At 44.0% G+C, this 22734-nt stretch overlaps 1 protein-coding gene and 1 pseudogene across 1 annotated transcript; one reads left to right on the forward strand and one right to left on the reverse strand.

The window, feature by feature from the left end:
- Positions 1–11689: 11689 nt before the first annotated feature.
- On the forward strand, positions 11690–12190 carry LOC147991801 (uncharacterized; annotated as a pseudogene).
- A 2283-nt stretch (positions 12191–14473) lies between these two features.
- On the reverse strand, positions 14474–17853 carry LOC125535845 (V-type proton ATPase subunit C-like). The gene is made up of 11 exons (XM_048698916.2): positions 17719–17853; positions 17556–17624; positions 17326–17459; positions 17144–17243; positions 16741–16808; positions 16439–16580; positions 16022–16138; positions 15518–15643; positions 14820–14903; positions 14646–14725; positions 14474–14555 (listed from the first exon to the last, which is right to left on the reverse strand). Exons 1-11 carry the CDS (start codon positions 17851–17853, stop codon positions 14474–14476), a joined length of 1137 nt encoding a protein of 378 aa, XP_048554873.2.
- Positions 17854–22734: the final 4881 nt, after the last annotated feature.

The raw sequence follows: 22734 nt of genomic DNA on the forward strand, positions 1-22734 counted from the left end.
AGTGACTTCGATCTTGATAATGCAATGAGACATTTTGGTCTTATGGCAAATCTTCGGGGATATGAATCAGGAGGAAAGGAATGGGTTCTTGATAGTGGATGTACTGATCATATGACCGGAGATGAAGAGATGTTTCGTGAGCTTGCTGAAAATGACGGCCCTCGAAAATATGTCACCTTTGGTGATAATTCAAAGGGTAAAGTGGTTGGCCTTGGTAAGGTGGCCATCTCACATGATAGTTCCATTCAAAATGTCATGCTCGTTGAATCTCTTGGCTACAACTTACTTTCAGTATCTAGACTTGCTGATTTCGGTTTGAATGTCCTATTTACTGAGGTAGATTGCCAAGTATTTCGTCGAGACAATCATAAAATGGTCTTTACGGGTATGCGTAGAGGTGATCTTTACATTGTCGATTTCTCTAAAAAGGCACAACCTAAAACTTGCTTTGTTGCTAAATCCTCAAAAGGTTGGTTGTGGCATAGACGACTAGGTCACGTTGGCATGAGAAACCTTGACAAGCTTATTAAAGGAAATCATATCCTTGGAGTCAACGATGTCATATTTGATAAGGATAGACTTTGCAGTGCTTGTCAAGCAGGTAAACAGGTTGGAGGAAGACATCCCGTGAAGAACATCATGACCACAAGGAGGCCACTCGAGCTACTTCACATGGATCTTTTTGGTCCCAACGCCTACAAGAGTCTCGGTGGAAATTCTTTTGGTCTAGTTATAGTTGATGATTTTTCAAGATTTACGTGGGTGTTCTTTCTTAATGACAAGTCGCAGGTCCAGAAGATCTTCAGAAACTTCGCTAGGAAGGCCCAAAATCAGTTTGATGTGAAGATCAAGAAGGTTCGGAGTGACAATGGAACGGAGTTCAAGAACGCAAATGTGGACACCTTTCTTGACGAAGAAGGGATTTCACACGAGTTCTCGGCTACGTACACACCTCAACAAAATGGAGTTGTTGAGAGGAAGAACCGGACGCTCATCGAAATGGCAAGAACGATGCTTGATGAATACAAGACGCCAAAGCACTTTTGGGCAGAAGCAGTTGAGACAGCTTGTCACGCAACAAATCGCTTATATCTTCACAAGCTACTCGGCAAGACAGCATACGAGCTTCTCACCGATAACAAACCCCAAGTTGGATACTTTCGAGTGTTCGGCTCAAAGTGCTACATTCTTGATAAGCATCGTCGTTCAAAGTTTGCTCCTAAATCTCATGAAGGTTTTCTACTTGGTTATGGCTCAAACTCTCACACTTACCGTGTCTACAACAATTTCACCCGAAAGGTTGAAGAGACGGTAGATGTGAAGTTTGATGAATCTAATGGCTCGCAAGTAGAGCAATTGCCAATTGATGTAGGAGACAAAGACCCTTCAGAAGCAATTCAAGACTTGTCCATTGGCAAAATTCGTCCAACGGAGGTGAAGGAGAGTACTTCATCCGTCCAAGTGGAAGCTTCTACTTCACGACAAGGTGAACCAAGAATCGACACGGAAGCATCCACAAGTGGGACACACCAAGATGAAGAAAACGAGGAAATACGTCAAGACGAACATCAACAACCTCCTTCTCCACCACGACAAGAGAACGACGGCGTCAACAATGAAGAAGGCCAAGAAGAAGAACAAGATGAAGAAGATGTTCAACGAAGACCCAAGCAAAAGCTCTCACGAGTTCGAGCAAGAATTGCCAAAGATCATCCCGTCGAGTAAATCCTCAATGATATACAAACCGGGAGAATCACTTGCTCAAAAACTCGTTTAGCTAACTTTTGTGAAAACTATTCATTCATCTCTAGCATTGAACCTATGAAGGTTGAAGAAGCATTGGAAGATCCGGATTGGATAAACGCTATGCATGAAGAGCTACATAATTTTGAGAGAAACCAAGTTTGGACATTGGTCGAGAAGCCCGACAACAACCACAACATCATTGGTACCAAATGGGTGTTTCGCAACAAGCAAGATGAAGATGGACAAGTGGTTCGCAACAAAGCACGTCTCGTCGCCCAAGGGTACACACAAGTCGAAGGTATGGACTATGGTGAGACGTATGCTCCCGTTGCTAGACTTGAGTCCATTCGCATCTTACTTGCCTATGCTAATCACCATAATATCACCTTGTACCAAATGGACATTAAAAGTGTTTTTCTAAATGGTGAAATAGAGGAGGAAGTTTATGTCAAACAACCTCCCGGCTTTATCAACCCTAAGAAACCAAATCATGTTTACAAACTTCACAAAGCTCTTTATGGTCTTAAACAAGCTCCTAGAGCATGGTATAAATGCTTTACCAAGTTCCTTACTACAAGTGGTTTTGAAATTGGTAAAATTGATTCTACTCTTTTTACTAAAAGGGTTAATGGAGAACTATTTGTATGCCAAATTTATGTTGATGATATCATATTTGGTTCAACTAACCCTCTCTTTAGTGAAAAGTTTGGAAAGCTAATGTCAGAGAAGTTTGAGATGTCTATGATGAGTGAACTCAAATTCTTTCTCGGGTTGCAAATCAAGCAAACTAAGGAAGGTACATTTGTCTCTCAAACAAAGTACACCAAGTACTTATTCAAGAAGTTCAATATGCAAGAATGCAAAGGTATGTCTACACCCATGCCTACTAGTGGACATAATGATTTAACCAAAGATGGTGAACCGGTTGATCAAAAGGTTTATCGCTCTATGATTGGTTCATTGTTATACCTATGTGCTTCATGTCCTGATATTATGCTAAGTGTGTGCATGTGTGCACGATATCAAGCTACTCCTAAAGATTGTCATCTTAAGGCTGTGAAAAGGATAGTGAGATATTTAATCCATACACCAAATTTTGGCATTTGGTATCCTAAGAGGTCTTCTTTGATCTTTTTGGCTATTCTGACTCGGATTATGCCGGAGACAAGGTTGATAGAAAGTCTACTTCGGGTACTTGTCAATTTCTTGGTAGATCTCTTGTGTCTTGGTCGTCCAAGAAACAAAACTCGGTATCCTTATCCACCGCCGAAGCGGAATACATTGCCGCTGGTTCATGTTGTGCTCAATTACTTTGGATGACCCAAACTCTTAAAGATTATGGGATTTATGTGAAACATGTTCCACTGCTTTGTGACAATGAAAGTGCTATCAAAATTGGTCATAATCCTGTACAACATTCTCGAACTAAGCATATTGAAGTTCGTCATCATTTCATTCGAGATCATGTTGCTAAGGGTGACATCAATCTTAAGCATGTTCGCACCGATAAGCAATTAGCGGATATATTCACTAAACCACTTGATGAGAAAGTGTTTTGCAGGTTGAGAGGAGAATTGAACATCATTGATGCTTCGAACTTGGAGTAGAAACTCCATTGGATACATGCAAGACATGAGCTTATGACTAATCCATGATATATCTCTTATGATAACTATCTTATGTCTTGGATATATTTGCACCTTGCATGTTGTCTAACCCATGTAGGTGCTTGGTTGAATCTAATTCCATGAGATTGCGACTCACTCACATCTTGAGCAATCTCTACAAGACCAAGACTCTACACAATAGTGGTTGAAGACAAGGAAGCACAAAACCATTCAAACATATCCTTTGACAAATTCTATGTTAAGCCTCATGATTGTCATTTTTGGATACACAAGTGCTCTTCCTTGCAAGAACTAACCCATGTAGGTAGATGAACTCAAACTCCAAGTGGTGCTCCCAACTCTTGATGAGCTACATCAACCTTGAGCACCCACACAAGTTCAACTACATGAGCAAGAACCACACCACCACCCAAGGTATGTTATTCCATCTTAGAGAAGCTTTACTCCAAGACATGAGTCAAAGCAACTCAACAAGATATGAATACATCAAGATGCTTAAACGAAAGATGGTAACCCCATTTTGAGCTTAAATGATGAGTATGACCTATGATCAAGTGTTCCCACTTGACTCCTAAGTCAATATACTCTAACATAGGTGACTATGTCACTGCCCAACTCTAGATGAAGCTCTCTTGTGTTCTTTCTTTGTGTTATTGCATTTGTCTCATGCATGTTTATTTTCTCTCTCCTTTTTTTCAAAAACAAAAAAAACTTCATCTAGATCTTTCAGTTTCTTCTCTTTTCTCTTTGTTTTTGTTCTGCATTTTCTGCACTTAATTCCTTGCAAATCCTTCAGGAAATTCATTGCAAATCTTTGTGAGATCCTACATGTCTAGTGAGCTGAGGTGACAAGTGTTTTTCTCTGTGTAAACTCGGTTTCACCGACTTGCAATTTTCGGTCCAACCGAATCTTTTCGGTACCACCGAAATGTGCCACTCGGTGCCACCGACTTTGCAATCAGAAAAACAAGATTGCCACTTGTTCTACATTTCTTCTAATCCAGCTCCACTCAATGAATCTTGTCCTCTACAAGCATCACAATTTTATCCTCTGCTTTGTGCTGAATCTCAAGGACCAAACCTAGTCGACGGATTCCAGGAAAAACCTTCTTGGAAATTGATGTCAAAGGGGGAGAAAGAGATCACATCAAAGCTCAAGGGGGAGAGAAAGTCTCAAGGATCCCAGATGCTTGATGTTCAAGAGGAGAGATACCACATGTCCTTTTGGGGGAAAGACATGTTCATATGTACTCATTTGAATTAAGTTCCATTTGTATCTTTCAGCTCTGATTTTCTGTTCCCTATCTTCTCCCAATATCCCATGTAAGATTCAGGGGGAGCAAGACACCTAAGGGAAAGAAATCAGTCAAATTCATTGCATATCTTTATTCTTGGGGACATGTTGAATTCAATATGGTACCTTGTACTCACTCTCTACATGTCATCCCAGTCTTGGTATTCTTGTGGTTTCTTTTGTTTGCTCTGGCTAGTGGATGTACCTGTGTTATCTAACCCTGTTTGTGCAGGTTCATTCCACCCTAAGCCAACTCAAGACCACAAGGTAAGTATATGCATCAAAATCATGAGTATGAGGAGTTCTTGCTTATGTACATACTGTTTGCAAGAAGGACTCATGAGCATGAAGGTATTTTCCTTGATAATCTTTTGCTCTGATGCATATGGCCAAGATGCATGTAACACATTGCCTACTCTGTCATGGTTATTCTCTCACATGCCTCTATATTTCATATTTACATGAGTGCATACATGTAGGGGGAGCCTATGCTTGTTACATGTCCTTCCAAAGCTTTACTTGCTGTTCTTTATATCTTTATCTAAAGCTTTGATGTATGTTGCCATCAATTACCAAAAAGGGGGAGATTGAAAGCACAAGTGCTCCCTAGGTGGTTTTGATAATTGATGACAACATATCTCTTGTTGGACTAACATTTCGATCTAGCATGTTTCGGATAAGTTCAACAATGGAGTGGCATGGACTAAAGGTTGTGGGAACTCCTTCAAGATGCTAAGGACAAAGGATTGGCTAAAGCTTCAAGCTCAAGACTCCTCATTTTACATTTTAGTGATCCAAGATCACATTGAGTCTTTAGGAAAAGCCAATACTATCAAGGAGGGATGAGGTGTTGCTTAATGAGCCTCTTGCTTCATGTGCTTAGTGATATGCTCCAAAACCCTCAGCTACTTTCCCACTTCCACATATGACCTAAACCCTAAGCCAAACTCGGTCCTACCGATTCTTCCTATCTGGCGCCACCGAGTTTCACTTGTCATAAGCCACTGCCAAACCCTAATCAGTTCGGTCTCACCGATGGGATCTCGGTCTCACCGAGATGGGCTTGCAAACTCTCTGTTACCCATTGCAATATTCTCGGTCCCACCGAGATATGCAATCGGTTCCACCGAGTTTGCTTGGCCAAATCTCAGTTTCACTTATTACCCAAATTGGTCCCACCGAGTTTGAGTAATCGATCAAACCGAGTTTTGGATTTACCCTAACCCTAGCACATCGGTCCCACCGAGTTGATCCAGGCGGTCCCACCGAAATCTCTAACGGTCACTAGGTTTACCTTTTCGGTCCGACCGAGTTTGTTGATTCGGTCCCACCGAGATTGGAAAACTGTGTGTAACGGTTGGATTTTGTGTGGAGGCTATATATACCCCTCCACCTCCTCTTCATTCGATGAGAGAGCCATCAGAACGCATACACCATTCCAACTCATATGTTCTGAGAGAGAACCACCTACTCATGTGTTGAGACCAAGATATTCCATTCCTACCATATGAATCTTGATCTCTAGCCTTCCCCAAGTTGCTTTCCACTCAAATCTTCTTTCCACAAAATCCAAATCCTATGAGAGAGAGTTGAGTGTTGGGGAGACTATCATTTGAAGCACAAGAGCAAAGAGTTCATTACCTACACACCATTTGTTACTTCTTGGAGAGTGGTGTCTCCTAGATTGGCTAGGTGTCACTTGGGAGCCTCCGACAAGATTGTGGAGTTGAACCAAGGAGTTTGTAAGGGCAAGGAGATCGCCTACTTCGTGAAGATCTACCGCTAGTGAGGCAAGTCCTGTGTGGGCGATGGCCATGGTGGGATAGACAAGGTTGCTTCTTCGTGGACCCTTTGTGGGTGGTTGCTTCTTTGTGGACCCTTCGTGGGTGGAGCCCTGTGTGGACTCGCGCAACCGTTACCCTTTGTGGGTGGAGCCCTCCGTGGACTCTCGCAACCGTTACCCTTTGTGGGTTGAAGTCTCCATCAACGTGGATGTAGGATAGCACCACCTATCCGAACCACGGGAAAAACATCCGTGTCTCCAATTGCGTTTGATTTCTCCAAACCCTTCCCTTTACATTCTTGCAAGTTGCATGCTTTACATTCCGCTGCTCATATACTCTTTGCATGCTTGCTTGATATGTATTGTGTGTGTTGAAATTGTGCCTAAACTCCACTTAAACCGAAAAAGCTTAAAAATTGCAACTTTAGCATTAAGTGTCTAATCACCCCCCTCTAGACACATATACTTCTAGATCCTACACTTACATCTTTTGGTATTCACACTATGAATATGTGTAGCATTACGCTCGAGATTCATTATGAATAAACCATTCACCATAGGAGCATGACCATAAAACATATCTCTCATATAAATAGAACAACCATTATTCTCGAATTTAAATGAGTAGCCATCTCGTATTAAACGAGATCCTGATACAATGTTCATGCTCAAACTTGGCACCAAATAACAATTATTGAGGTTCAAAACTAATCCCGTAGGTAAATGTAGAGGTAGCGTGCCGACGGCGATCACATCGACCTTGGAACCATTCCCGACGCGCATCGTCACCTCGTCCTTCGCCAGTCTCCGTTTATTCCGCAGCTCCTGCTTTGAGTTACAAATGTGAGCAACTGCACTGGTATCAAATACCCAGGAGCTACTACGAGTGCTGGTAAGGTACACATCAATTACATGTATATCACATATACCTTTCATTTTGCCGGCCTTCTTGTCCGCTAAGTATTTGGGGCAGTTTCGCTTCCAGTGACCACTTCCCTTGCAATAAAAACACTCAGTCTCGGGCTTGGGTCCATTCTTTGGCTTCTTCCCGGCAGCTTGCTTACCGGGCGCGACAACTCCCTTGCCGTCCTTCTTGAAGTTCTTCTTACCCTTGCCTTTCTTGAACTTAGTGGTTTTATTCACCATCAACACTTGATGGTCCTTTTTGACTTCTACCTCTGCTGATTTCAGCATTGCAAATACTTCAGGAATGGTCTTTTCCATCCCCTGCATATTGAAGTTCATCACAAAGCTCTTGTAGCTTGGTGGAAGCGACTGGAGGATTCTGTCAATGACCGCGTCATCCAGGAGATTAACTCCCAGCTGCGTCAAGCGGTTATGTAACCCAGACATAGTGAGTATGTGCTCACTGACAGAACTATTTTCCTCCATCTTATAGCTGAAGAACTTGTCGAAGACTTCATATCTCTCGACCCGGGCATGAGCTTGGAAAACCATTTTCAGCTCTTCGAACATCTCATATGCTCCGTGTCGCTCAAAACGCTTTTGGAGCCCCGGTTCTAAGCTGTAAAGCATGCCGCACTGAACGAGGGAGTAATCATCAGCACGTGTCTGCCAAGCGTTCATAACGTCTTGGTTCTGTGGGACGGGTGCGTCACCTAGCGGTGCTAGTAGGACATAATCTTTCTTGGCAGCTATGAGGATGATCCTCAGGTTCCGGACCCAGTCCGTATAGTTGCTGCCATCGTCTTTCAGCTTGGTTTTCTCTAGGAACGCGTTGAAGTTGAGGACAACGTTGGCCATTTGATCTACAAGACATATTGTAAAGATTTTAGACTAAGTTCATGATAATTAAGTCCATCTAATCAAATTATATAATGAACTCCCACTTAGATAGACATCCCTCCAGTCATCTAAGTATAACATGATCCGAGTTAACTAGGCCGTGTCCGATCATCACGTGAGACGGACTAGTCAACATCGGTGAACATCTTCATGTTGATCGTATCTTCTATACGACTCATGCTCGATCTTTCGGTCTTCTGTGTTCTGAGGCCATGTATGTACATGCTAGGCTCGTCAAGTCAACCTAAGTGTCTGCATGTGTAAATCTGTCTTACACCCGTTGTATGTGAACGTTGGAATCTATCACACCCGATCATCACATGGTGCTTCGAAACAACGAACTGTCGCAACGGTGTACAGTTAGGGGGAACACTTTCTTGAAATTATTATGCGGGATCATCTTATTTACTACCGCCGTTCTAAGTAAACAAGATGCAAAAACATGATAAACATCACATGCAATCAAATAATAATAGTGACATGATATGGCCAATATCACATAGCTCCTTTGATCTCCATCTTGGGGCTCCATGATCATCTTGTCACCGGCATGACACCATGATCTCCATCATCATGATCTCCATCATCGTGTCTCCATGATGTTGCTCACCAACTATTACTTCTACTACTATGGCTAACACATTTAGCAATAAAGTAAAGTAATTTACATGGCGTTTCTCAATGACACGCATGCCATACAAAAAATAAAGACAACTCCTATGGCTCCTGCCGGTTGTCATACTCATCGACATGCAAGTCGTGATTCCTATTACAAAAACATGATCTCATACATCACATATATATCATTCATCATTCATCACAACTTTGGCCATATCACATCACAAATCACTTGCTGTAAAAACAAGTTAGACGTCCTCTAATTGTTGTTGCAAGTTTTACGTGGCTGCAAAAGGGTTCTAGCAAGAACGTTTTCTTACCTACGTAATAGCCACAACGTGATTTGTCAACTTCTATTTACCCTTCATAAGGACCCTTTTCATCGAATCCGCTCCAACTAAAGTGGGAGAGACAGACACCCGCGAGCCACCTTATGCAACTAGTGCATGTCAGTCGGTGGAACCAGTCTCACGTAAGCGTACGTGTAAGGTCGGTCCGGGCCGCTTCATCCCACAATACTGCTGAAGCAAGATAAGACTAGTAGCGGCAAGAAAGTTGACAACATCTACGCCCACAACAAATTGTGTTCTACTCGTGCAAGGAGAACTACGCATAGACCTAGCTCATGATGCCACTGTTGGGGAACGTTGCAGAAAACAAAAATTTTCCTACGGTTTCACCAAGATCCATCTATGAGTTCATCTAGCAACGAGTGGTCGGATTGCATCTACATACCTTTGTAGATCACGCGCGGAAGCGTTCAAAGAACGGGGATGAGGAAGTCGTACTCGACGTGATCCAAATCACCGGAGATCTAGCGCCGAACGGACGACACCTCCGTGTTCAACACACGTACGGTCAGTGTGACGTCTCCTCCTTCTTGATCCAGCAAGGGGGGAGGAGAGGTTGATGAAGATCCAGCAGCACGACGGTGTGGTGGTGGATGCAGGGCGTCACCGCAGCAGGGCTTCGCCGTTAGACTACGAGAGGGAGAGGTGTAGCAGGAGAGAGGGAGGCGCCAAGACACAAGGGTGCGGCTGCCCCTCCCTCCCCCCTTTATATAGGCCCCCTAGGGGGGCGCCGGCCCTAGGAGATGGGAACTCCTAGGGGGGGGGGCGGCGGCCAAGGGGTGGAGTGCCCCCCAAGCTAGGTGGGGCGCCCCCCTCCCTAGGGTTCCCAACCCTAGGCGCATGGGATGGGCCTAGGGGGGCGCACCAGCCCACTATGGGCTGGTTCCCCTCCCCACTTTGGCCCATGGGGCCCTCCGGGATGGGTGGCCCCACCTGGTGGACCCCCGGGACCCTTCCGGTGGTCCCGGTACAATACCGGTGACCCCCGAAACTATCCCGATGGCCGAAACTGCACTTCCTATATATAATTCTTCACCTCCGGACCATTCCGGAACTCCTCGTGACGTCCAGGATCTCATCCGGGACTCCGAACAACTTTCGGGTTACTGCATATTCATATCTCTACAACCCTAGCGTCACCGAACCTTAAGTGTGTAGACCCTACGGGTTCGGGAGACATGTAGACATGACCGAGACGGCTCTCCGGTCAATAACCAACAGCGGGATCTGGATACCCATGTTGGTTCCCACATGCTCCTCGATAATCTCATCGGATGAACCACGATGTCGAGGATTCAAGCAACCCCGTATACAATTCCCTTTGTCAATTGGTACGTTACTTGCTCGAGATTCGATCGTCGGTATCCCAATACCTTGTTCAATCTCGTTACCGGCAAGTCACTTTACTCGTACTGTAATGCATGATCCCGTGACCAGACACTTGGTCACTTTGAGCTCATTATGATGATGCATTACCGAGTGGGCCCAGAGATACCTCTCCGTCATACGGAGTGACAAATCCCAGTCTTGATCCGTGTCAACCCAACAGACACTTTTGGAGATACCCGTAGTACACCTTTATAGTCACCCGGTTACGTTGTGACGTTTGGTATACCCAGAGCACTCCTACGGTATCCGGGAGTTACACGATCTCATGGTCTAAGGAAAAGATACTTGACATTGGAAAAACTTTAGCAAACGAACTATACGATCTTGTGCTATGTTTAGGATTGGGTCTTGTCCATCACATCATTCTCCTAATGATGTGATCCCGTTATCAATGACATCCTTATGTCCATAGCCAGGAAACCATGACTATCTGTTGATCAACGAGCTAGTCAACTAGAGACTCACTAGGGACTCATTGTGGTCTATGTATTCACACATGTATTACGATTTCCGGATAATACAATTAGAGCATGAACAATAGACAATTATCATGAACAAGGAAATATAACAATCATTTTATTATTGCCTCTAGGGCATATTTCCAACAGTATTGGGAGTAAATCTTCATGCCCTAGCAAAGGATGTCAACTAACATAGCTCCCTTCGCTGGGTCAAGAATCAACGTCTTCAACTCCTCCGGCGTTGCCTTCTTCACCACAGCGTCCGACTCTTTCTGCATGTCTGCCATGCTGGTGAAGTTCGAGCAGACTTCCATGGTGTTCTCGAACTTGGTGCGGTCACCGAGCGAGCACCCGAGGAAGAAAGCCCTCCATCCAATGCCCCAAGGGAAGGGGTTGGGGATGGGGTTGGAGCTGCTGCTGGAGTTCATGGCGATGGATACGAGGAACAGTGAGAGACAAACATAACTTAGTGAGATGGTGGGTAAGTAGTGACCGTGAGGATGGGTAAATAAAAGGGTTATGGATGATAGGTTTTAACGGTGATCAACCTCGGAACTTTGTGCTCTTCATAATGCGTGCTCTTTGTAATGGAGAACGACACGGAGAACAAGGGCAAGGAGGTGGTGCTGCCCATGGAGAAGGGCAAGGAGGTGGTGCCGCCCATGAAGGTTGTGCCGACCACGCCTGAGGAGGTGGCCACGGATGACGACGTAGTGCCGGAGGGGCCCCATAGCGGGAAGCAACGGAAGTACGGGCACTACTAGGAGGAGGGTGGTCCAACCCACTTCTGCAAGGTGATCCTTTCCCCTCAGCTTGAGTGCATCCGGAAACCCCTAGACTTCAGCAAGCACTTCCCTGCCGTGCTGCAAGAGTTCAAGCTAAGGACGAACACCGGCTGATCATGGAGGGTCACTGTCCGGCTGATGGACGGAAGGGTCACCCTCGATCAGGGTTGGGCCCCCTTCGTAGTCATCTATCAGATCAAGATCAGCTACATGGTGACGTTCAATCTGCTCACTCCCGACACGCTCAAGGTCGTCATCCTCAACGATGACAACATTGAAGTGGTAACCAAGTGTGGGAGGCATGACGACGCCTTCGCCGTGAACGTCTAGAACAATCCTTCCTATGCTCCAGTTGGTTTAGTTTCTTATCGTACCAATTTGCGTTTGAACTGATATGTTTAACTGTGGCACTATATTTAAAACTGTGGCTTGCTATAGTTTACAACTATCTTCTGTTGTGTGTGTATAATTTATTCTTCACACTGCTGTGTTCTGGTAACCTCACCACCTCGCTGAAGAGGTTACCAGACAACAAGTGTTGCATGGAAAGAGGACTAGATGCAGGCAACCAAACGAAGTGCAGATGTTAGTTTTCTGCCTGTCTTATCTCAGTCAGGCTTCGTTGAGCCAGGCTCGCTCGGGAAGGCCACCAAACACGTCCCTAGCATATCTCGGCCCACGAAGCATTGCGAAGAGGTTGTGCCAAAAACCTAGCCGGAAGCCGATATAATTTGGGTTTAAGGACCCTAATAAGTGCCACAAGTGTGGCACGAACACATGGCAACTCCGTTTTATGACAATTTTAGTGACACAAGGATGTCAACTTTGGTTATCAAGCATGGAAACTACCTTTTTGTATGGCAAGTTTCTGTTTTTTTGTTTGTTTTTTCTTTTCGGATGGCAACTTTAGTTGTAAAAAATGTCAGGGCCGGAGTGCTTCGTGCCACACATGTGACACTTATCATTTGAGTTTAATTTGAGATTGTTCAATGAATTCATGTCCTGCAAACCTCAAAAAAGGCTTTCCTCCATACGGCTGAACTGATATAATGGGGCAATGAAAGCTATATGCAAGCAAATCAAAACAAAATGACATATGAGAGGGAAGCAACAACGCCAAAACTCAAAGTCGAACAATAAAAGAGGAGACAAAACATCTAACAACAAGCTACCGTAACCATCGGCCCAGAATAGACTAGCGCCTACCCTCTCGTGGGATGTGGAGTACTGATCTTGCTAGGAGATCACGAGGACCGAGAACAGTGACAACAAGGACACCTGTAAAAGATAGGAGACCAATCAGACGGGGCAAGAGCTCCACGACGATGCCCCAAAGAGAGTGCGGACGCAACACGTCGCCACTATTGAGCCTGAAAAGATGGCCTAGGGTGGACATAGAGGGGGTATCATCAATTTTTGGATAAATTGCGAAAGCCGGGACTTGAACCAATATCTTAGGCACTGATGTCATGTTAAGTTTCATGCATTAGCCAACGCAACCAAAAGTCTGAACTTATGAAAAGGGTTAGGCAATCAATATCTACACTTCAACGGGAACCACTTTTTCTTAACTCCACAAATTTGAGGAGTTAAAATTTGAGGAGGCTTTTGAGGGGATAAATTTTGACGGTTCGACTAGAGATGATCAATGGCACCTTGCATGAAATGAGGCTTGGATGTGCACGTGGTTGGTATTTCACGTATACTAGGAGACAAAACATATGATATCATCAAAATTCTTTATGAATTTGAAAATGAAAAATGTCTTAGCTCTCATCGAATTTACACTCTTTCAATCGACTTTGTCTTAGTAGGATCTTCATACCTTTTTTCGTCAAAAGCTATCACCTAGTAGTTGACCAAGTTACCACTTCATTGATAATAAAATTGTCACATCTCAATGTACTTACTTTGTTTAAAATATTAATTAATTGGCATATGTCTTTGTCATAGATGCGTTTGGAGGCTAGGCATTCATCCCACTCTAATCGAACACCCTCTGAATAGTATATCTTCCCTATTACTCAACATAGAGAATAAATGCATAAATAAATGTCGCCTTGCTTCCTCCTCTTTGCTTAGGGTTTCTAAGTACCTTTTCTTCATTTCCATGCGATTAAAGCATGTTGACATACCTAGTGAATATCTTTAGTCCCCCTAATCACTTCTGCAAAAATGGCATGCAACGTTGTATCAGCTACCAACACAAACTAGTTGCAACAACACAACTCAAACTCTCATCGTGACGAGTAACTATACATAAATGAAATTCCATATCGTGCCAGAAATATATATTTACATTTATAAAGCCAACACGGGAATTCCGTCTTGTGCCAAAAAAATAAAGATTCCCAAAGCTACAAATGGGTCGGTTCATTTCTAGGACATAAGCTACATATAAACCGAAAAATTGACCAAACTTGCGTTGTGACAATTTGTTCGTTCATATTGCAGAGGCCGGGTGTGAATCCGTTACGCTTGTATCCCCTTAATGCGACGTTATGAGTCAATAACAGTGCATTGAAAAAATATGTTGATTACTGAAAGAACAGTTGCTCCAGAACATTGCCTCCATGGAGATATCAGGAGCACACTAGCACTATATGCTCATACTCACACGACATTCATGGTGGAGGATACATAAGGGTGGATTTCACCTCCGAGACCATCATCGTCAGATTTCCAGAAATCATTGCTGCAATTCAAACGTTCAATTAGCAAAACAATATGAGTGACTTGTAACTAACTAACGTCGCAACTGACTGCAACCCAAGCAATGAATTACCTATTGGCATTTCCACAATGCTCTTCTAAGATGTTCCTTACTTTTTTTTCGCTCTGCGTAGACGGTGCTAGAACGACACACTGATTGACGCAAAAAGCAACAGCAGATTTATCGGTCAGATAATGAAATTATAAGACTGGCCATGGTAGAACAGTGGAGGAAATTAATAATTACCAGGATTGATGGTGACAGACCATATCTAAGAATGCTCTCTGCAAAGACAAATACAGCACATATGTGCATCCAGGAACTGAATACCTGCACCATAGTCAGTAAAAGCAGTTATAATCGAGGAGGCATGCAGGAACATAGGTGGTCGCGACTCACGAGAAACCCATAAGTGTTGACCGTGTAATGTTGACAACTCAGAACAACCACTATCAGATTAGTAAGTCAGAATAGGCCTGATTTGGACATGCCAGTATCATCATGTCCAGACAGTCAAATTACTAAAGAAGATGATATAGACATAAAAAATTCAGAACCATAGTGTGGAGGTTTTTCAGTTCAACCAGAGAAGAAATGAAAAAACTTATGGAGCACAAAAGAATAAATAGAAATAAGAACTCAAATAGGTAGGAAATAATAGACGGAGATTATAGTTCGCAATCAGTGGGTATTAATGCAAAAGTGAAGAAGATCTACGGAACAAAATGCAAACATCCAAATGACTTGTTGTCTCCGGCAAATATGGAAACTATAATAGTATCAATCTTAACGAAAACTGAAGAAAAATAAGACGCCGGACACCATGACATAATGGTTCTCATGGAAAACCATAGTGAGTGGAGACATAACCTTCTTTTGTTTTCAAGAAGAAAATGACGCCATTTTGGACAGGAACGTGTAAATAAGCTACAGAAGGCATATACCTCACTGTATCTGGCATATAATAGTTGCAGAAGAGACGTTCTCATAGCTTCCTCGTCTTGCAGCAGCTTTTCCAGGTCGTCCTTCTCACTTTCCTGTGCTTCAGGACTATACACAAAATCACGGATCTGTAATCCAGGGTGAAATAGATGTTAATGGTTGACAAAAGTAGGAAAAAAATGACATGGACGATAATCAAGATCATTTAGGGCCAGTTCTTTTGTTGGCTTCAAGAATAAGCTGCCCCCTACCCAGCTTATTCTAGAAGCGCAACCAATTTTTTTAGAAGCCTAATAGTTAAGGCTTGACTAGTAGGCTTCTAAAAAATTTTTGGTTAGTCTTCTAGAATAAGCTGGGTAGGGAGTAGCTTATTCTGAAAGCCCAAAAAAGCCAGCAAAAGAATTGTCCCTTAGTGTTATACCGAAGGATGCTTGGATCGAGGTTACCTTGTGAAACTACGACAAGTGTAAACAAGGTTCCAAAGAGGGTATGGGCAAAAAACTTACCAGAAAACCTCTCTCTTGAGCATGTGCTTTAAAGTTGCCAACAACCTTCGCAAATAATGTGACGGTGTAGAGCGCATATTCATCATCCTCATAAAGCCTTGTGGATGATCTCGGTACCTATAATTCAACAACTACCTCAACTGAATATAATCGCAAATAGGATAACTTTTTGGCAAAAATTATGTACAAGCTCTTCATAAGGGCAAATACAACAAAATTTGAGTGAAAAAGAGTTGCAAGTCAAATGTATTTGTAATTTATATATGATGTCAAGTTCATGATTATTGACACTAGAGGGGAAAACACACAAGCAGAATAGGCAGTTATTGAAATGAATGACAATTCTAAAATAGTTGAGTGACAGTTTTCCACAAATATTATCACTACTCAAGTGCATACACACAATTTCAAACTTACCACAAAGGTGTCAAGTGACTCATAGCATGACAACCAGTCCTTCTGGGAGCATTTTGGAACAATAGCAAGAAGTGTTGCTAGATGTTCCGAAGTGATTATATCCTCTGGTTTTACCAGGTTCGACAGATCACGCACGACTAAACTGTCACACAAGAAAGGCGGACCAATTAAAGTAGGAAAAACAATGAATGGAAGGAGAAACATGTTTTTCTTATTTTACAAGGAGACTTGAGGTCAAGAACTCAGCAACATTCTAGGGACTAAGTAGTGGTCAACATTCTAGCAACATCTAGGTATTTTACCTTACACTTTGCTTTCTGTAGACTGTTCTAAGGTGGTTCTTACAAGAATTATACTTTGCTGCTTGAACCTGCAAAAGGTAATCTTGAGTTTCATTAAATTCGAAATTCTACCCAAAACTTCAGGGGGGGAATTTTCATCTTATTCGTATTTCATAACGAAGTGAACATCCATAAACTCAAGATTGAGCCCCAAACCACTACTACTTGGCATATGTATAAGAATGGCTTGGTGTAGCTGACGAGTAAAATTACTTGCTAAACAATTCTATCCAACATGTACAGTTCCCATAATGCATGTAGCTACACGGGTAACCAGTGTTAACGTTCCACTATCTTAGCAGAATTCGGAGCAGACTGGAATAAAAAAACTAACGAATAAACAAGAAGTAGAGTTACTTATCACCTTGATCTCATCCTCGATCTTGGAGACCCGCGACAGGATGCTGGCGATGATGTCCTTGAGTGGCGACTTTGTTGGGTACTTTCCCTCATCCCACACAAACCTGCGCGAAAATCCAAGGCCAAGCTTCAGTTAAGCTAAGCAGACGCGGCCGTGAAAACCAACAGCTGAATGCATGCGCAGACCTGGAGAGGTAGGAGTCGACTGGGACGCCGTCGACGGTGATCAGGGCGCCGCCCTCGCCGGCGCCTCCGTTGCGCTCCAGGTCCTCGATCTGCCTCCTGATCCTGTGCGAGGCCCCCTCGATGAAGAGGTTCGACTGCACGCCCGGAAGCACAGAGACAGACAACGATCAGAATACCCTAACACTAGCGAACGAGATTATATATAGCTTGTAGGGGAGGAGGAGGCGCACCCTGATGAGGTCGTCGCTGAGGGCGAGGAGGGAGTCGAGCGTGCCGCCTTTGAGGGCGGGGACGGTGAACTGCAGGAGGGAGTGATCAAGCTCGGGGAGATTGAATTGAAGTAGCTAGAAGAGAGGATCGCGGAGGAGAGGCTTGCTATTAGTATATGCTTACACGGTAGAGGGGGGTGTCGATGGAGTGCTGGGAGATGGAGTCCTCGAGGCTGCGCCAGAGGGAGTTCTCGGCGGCGGCGACGTCGCCGCCGGCGGATTGTACGGGGAGGGCGGCGATCAAGTATTTCGTCGGCATGGTCACCCGAGGTCCGAGGTTGTTTCAACTTTCAACTTCACGTTGTTTCGGTTTGAATCTCCTAGTACATATGGATATGTGGATATGGATGGACCGAGACGGGAACATGTTTCGGTTGTGTTTCCCTTGTGGTAATCCGTCCGGTCCTCTAACTGCAGGCCTGGTTGCAAGCAGGAGCAAGTGTCTTGCAGAACAATTTAGTCCAAATTAAGCAGGCGTCCGAACATGGCACGTCGGGCATGCACACACGTGGCAAATGACGTGTCTCTATTCAGTATATTTGGGTCCATTTGGATCACGCCCCAACCAGCCCCACCAAAAATTTGACGAAATATTTTGTCGCCGCAATCTCACTAACGCGTGGGTGTGAAAGCTGAACGGACCAAAAAATTATCTGTCGATTCGAAATGTTGGTGCCGGTCCAAACGGGCGCCCATAGTAGTGGTCAACGAGCAATTTTTTGGTAGAGGCGCCCGTGGCTGCATTCCAAACATGCCCTTTAGACAGGATTTTGGTGCTGAAAACATCCGTAAAACAATGGGCATGCTCAAGCTATGGCAAACGGAGATGAAAAGATGTTGCCCATGACTTTCTCTTAACTTGGCCGCTCTTTTGTGCCGCATCTATCCGCTTCCTTCGACAAAACTGGCCTGAGGTCATATATGGTGATCGGTCAGCACATGACTAGGCGGCGTGGACGTGAACTGGGTAGCATCCTTTTGAACTATAGTTAGGGCGTGTTCGGGAGCCCTCTGGCCTCTCAACTCCTCGACTCCAGCCTTGGAGTCCCGCCGAACGGTTCCACTCCTGGTTATTTGACCGAGAAGCTGGCTCGACGCTACGTGCAAAATTGACGGAGTCGTGGAGCTGGAAATACCTGGCTCTGTGGAAACTGGGAAGCTGGATTCAGCAACAATTACGGGCGTATGCCACCGCCAAGTGATCGATGGACTGCACCAACCGTTCCCTCGGGGCCACTCCACCACACCCGCGGCTCCTTTTCCCCTTCCCCCAACCCTAGCCGCCGCTCTACACCGACAGCGACGGCGCCCGCGCTCTCCGCCACCGCTCCGCACCTTCAGCGCCGGCGGCCGCGCTCTCCACCGTCGCCGTCGCGGACCGTCTCCTTCGTCCCCGACCACCCATCCCCGCCCTGCTCACCCTCATCCACTGCTCTGCACCGACAGCGCCGGCGGCCGCGCTCTCCACCGTCAGTCTGCACCTTCAGCGCCGGCAGCCGCGCTCTCCACCGCCGGTCGTTCGCCGCCGTCGCGGACTGTCTCCTCCGTCCCCGACCACCCATTCCCGAGCAGGCACTTTCTGGCCTTTTTACCTAGTCAATCGCTCGCAACGAGAAGCTGCAGCACCGAACGGATTGCTCACTCCTGGAGTTTAGGTGGGAAGCTGGCTGCTGGATCTGGGCGACGGAGTTCAGGATTTTGCAGCTATGGTGAACTACCGAACACGCCCTTAGTCATTTAAATTCTTTAGGTAGGACAGGGTTTTTAGATGATCATGACTGGTAATAATGTGTGCGATGAACTTATGCATGTAAAATCTGACGTTGAAACATATTGCATGGTAAATGTGGCACTAAATTTCGAATATTTAAAACTTTACTTGGACCATAGGAACTTACACAATGGCCATAAGTGGGATGATATGTACATGAAACAACAGAGTTGTCTAAGAGACTGTGTATTTGGTGAACAAGAGCTCTCTTCTTTCGCGGGGGGGGGGGGGGGGGGGGGGGGGGGGGGGGTTCTAGCATTATGAGTCTTGAAATGTATCCATAGTCAGTTTTTCTTTTTCTTCGGTGCAAGTTATATTGCATTATTGCCATGTGTGGTGCGAACGATGATGGAGTCATTATTATCGCGCCACCAATGGGCCATGGCCACTTACTAGTCCTCTTAGCATATCCCGACGTCAACACCGATCATTGCCCGTATCCCACGAAGAGTTCATAAACTCAGCAAGGTGGCCAATGAGGCAATAACCCAGTCATAAAGCTCGTTTGATGAAATGCTTCGGAGAGTAGTCTCTGGGTTAACTAGAATTTGTTTTGTAAATGCTCTTTAGTTCCAAAATATAGTGCACATTTAAATGTTTATGGTCTTCGATATATGACATTGACAACCAATATGTACAAAACACATGGATTCAACATATACAGATTGTATAGTTATATTTTTCTTGCAAAATACTTTTAGTCCCGAAAGTAACCTTCTACTCCCGAGCTCAAATGCACCAGCCATAAATAGTACTTCCTCCATTCCTAAATGAAAGTCTTTTTAGATATTCCACTATGGACTACATACAGATGTATATAGACATATTTTAGAGTGTAGATTCACTCATTTTGTTTCATATGTAGTCCATAGTGGAATATCTAAAAAGACTTATATTTAGAAACGGAAGGAGTAAAAATATAAAAAGTAGACAAAATCAAAATATTCAGAGTTTTTTGGCAAAAAAAACATTATCTGATTTGCAAATGTTCGTGAAGGAAAAACATTCCTAATTCTCTAAAAAGAAAAAAACAAATCAGTGCTTCAAATTGCTTTAAAAAATAGTATTTTCTGGAGCATTGACTTTTTTGCCTAGAGCATTAGGAATGTTTTTTCTTCATGAAAAATCACACGCATGTGCATTCAACGATGTTTGTGCAAATAAAATTCATTTTTTAACTAATGTTTTTTTGATTTTATGATTCATGAGGATATATTTGAGCTCGGATTAGAAGCTCCTGTGTTTCAAAAAGTTCAGTCCGGATATATTGCCTTGCTTTTTGGGTAGGACTAGTAAATGTGCACGTGCAACACACGTCTATTTGAACTAATAAGTGTGCACACGTAATACGCATCTATTTGGATTAACATATTATACTAAACTTAATACAAGATAATTTATTCATAAATTTGAAATTTCCCTATAAAGTACACGATCTCTTATTTCCAACTCGTACAAATAATTTGAAATATCGTTTCTTCTTAATCAACATGTCTCCTGTATTAAAAGACCACCCACTTTTATCAATGTATAAAATACAAAATTATTTAGAAGATTCATCATGATTCTTCATATGCACACATTTATGCAAGTATAGTCACACATGAAAATGTCACTTAGGACAAGCTAAGGAACCGTTTCAGTGCCAACAAATTCCAGTCAAGAATTACACAAGATCGTCATGAACATATACAGAGAGAAGTGACCTCTCTTTCTCCGAGATTGATCGAACAACAAGTTTTTGTATATATCTATCCGACACTACTACATATATACAATATAACATCTCTTATAATCCCTAACATCTAAAATCGATTTCAACTTCCACATGGCATTCTCCGTCTTTATGTATGACATGGTCAAGAAAGAATCCCGCCAATTCCTCTTGAATTGCTCGTATGCGATCATGTGGTATGAGTTCATTCCGCATCTGTCACATCTAATTTAAAGAAAAGGGTCAATACATATATATGAAAGAAACTCAACACAATTGATGGTAATAAAATAAAATTGTGAATATTGTTTATGTACTAAATGATATGAAATTTACCATGACCACAAAATATCCTACATTCATCATCATCATAATCAACATGCAGTTTTTGCTTCTCTTGTATGTAGTCCAAGTTTTCTATCAGGAAAACATGTTAACTTAACTGTAGATAAGGATGGTATGAAAATGCTCATGTAAAATTACAATTGCCATGTATCTGCTGGACAAACAAATACACTTATGCAAACTTCAGGTTTTTTTAATAAAACTTATGCGAACTTTAGTTTTTTTCATTAAAACTTATGCAAACTTCTGGGTTTTTTCAGTGAAACGTAATTTCATGACTGCAAGTAAGGTCTTGGTTCAGCGAATTTGTCTGTGAGTTCACTATGTAGTCGTGAGTTGGCCATGTAATAACCGGTAGTCAGTACTTAAAAAAACAAGGATGTCTGTTGCAGGTACGTGAAAATCAGTGAAAAAATAAAGAAAGAAAGAAGGCGAACGTCTCTGTGTGTGCTTCAACGCTCCTCTGTTTCTCATTGCATCATCTCTAGTTCCTGTACTTCTAGATGTGTCACCACCGGCGAGGTAGCGATGACAGTAAAAAAACAACACTCGATACTTACTTGATTAATGCGTGTGTGTGGTGCGTTCGCATGAAGGCGAGCGTCTCCGTCGTTTAGGCCTGCGAGCGGCCGCGGCGACCGTGTCCTCTCACCAGCTGGGCGGCATTGTCGACGCAGGTGAGTCAGTCGTCCAACTTTGAGGCGGCGGCCTCCATGCACCGGGATTAGTTTTGGACGACGTCGTCCACACGCGAGTACCGGACAAGCGTGTCCAACGGAGCAGCACGCATCAGAGCTGAGGGAATCGGCGGTGGCTTCGGGCGAGTGAGACGGGGCCGTGATTAGCTTCACCTGCTGCACAGTGACCGAGACCTGCACCGCCCTGGGGACGATGATGGTTGGCGACCAGGCGAATCTACATGCATGGTTGTGGGGGCAGATTTTTTTGGCCCGCTTATACTGGTCCAAGATACTCAGCGTTGCCCCCACTTGAAGGACCTCGGCGGTGGGTGGTTGTCAGCGTGGGTGTTGTGGATGGAGCCGAAGTCGACGCGGATGCCGATGGTTCCCGGAGAGCATGCCCAGGATGTGGATAAAGTCGTTGCAGTCAGTAGAAGTGTGTTCGGAGGAAGCCGCAGTTCCTCCTCGCGTGTCTCCCATTGTGGCTCGCGTGGGTGGTGGGCTGGTGACGGCTGGCGACTCGCGATCACGATTCCCTGATAGGAGACGATAGGATGCGCTCGTGATTAGTTTTCTAATAATTAAATGCGTTCGTGATTAGTTATCTAATAGGATGCAGTCATGATTAGT

Source organism: Triticum urartu, chromosome 1A (assembly GCF_056163025.1).
Source record: "Triticum urartu cultivar PI428250 chromosome 1A, HENAU_Tu73, whole genome shotgun sequence".
Taxonomy (NCBI): domain Eukaryota; kingdom Viridiplantae; phylum Streptophyta; class Magnoliopsida; order Poales; family Poaceae; genus Triticum; species Triticum urartu.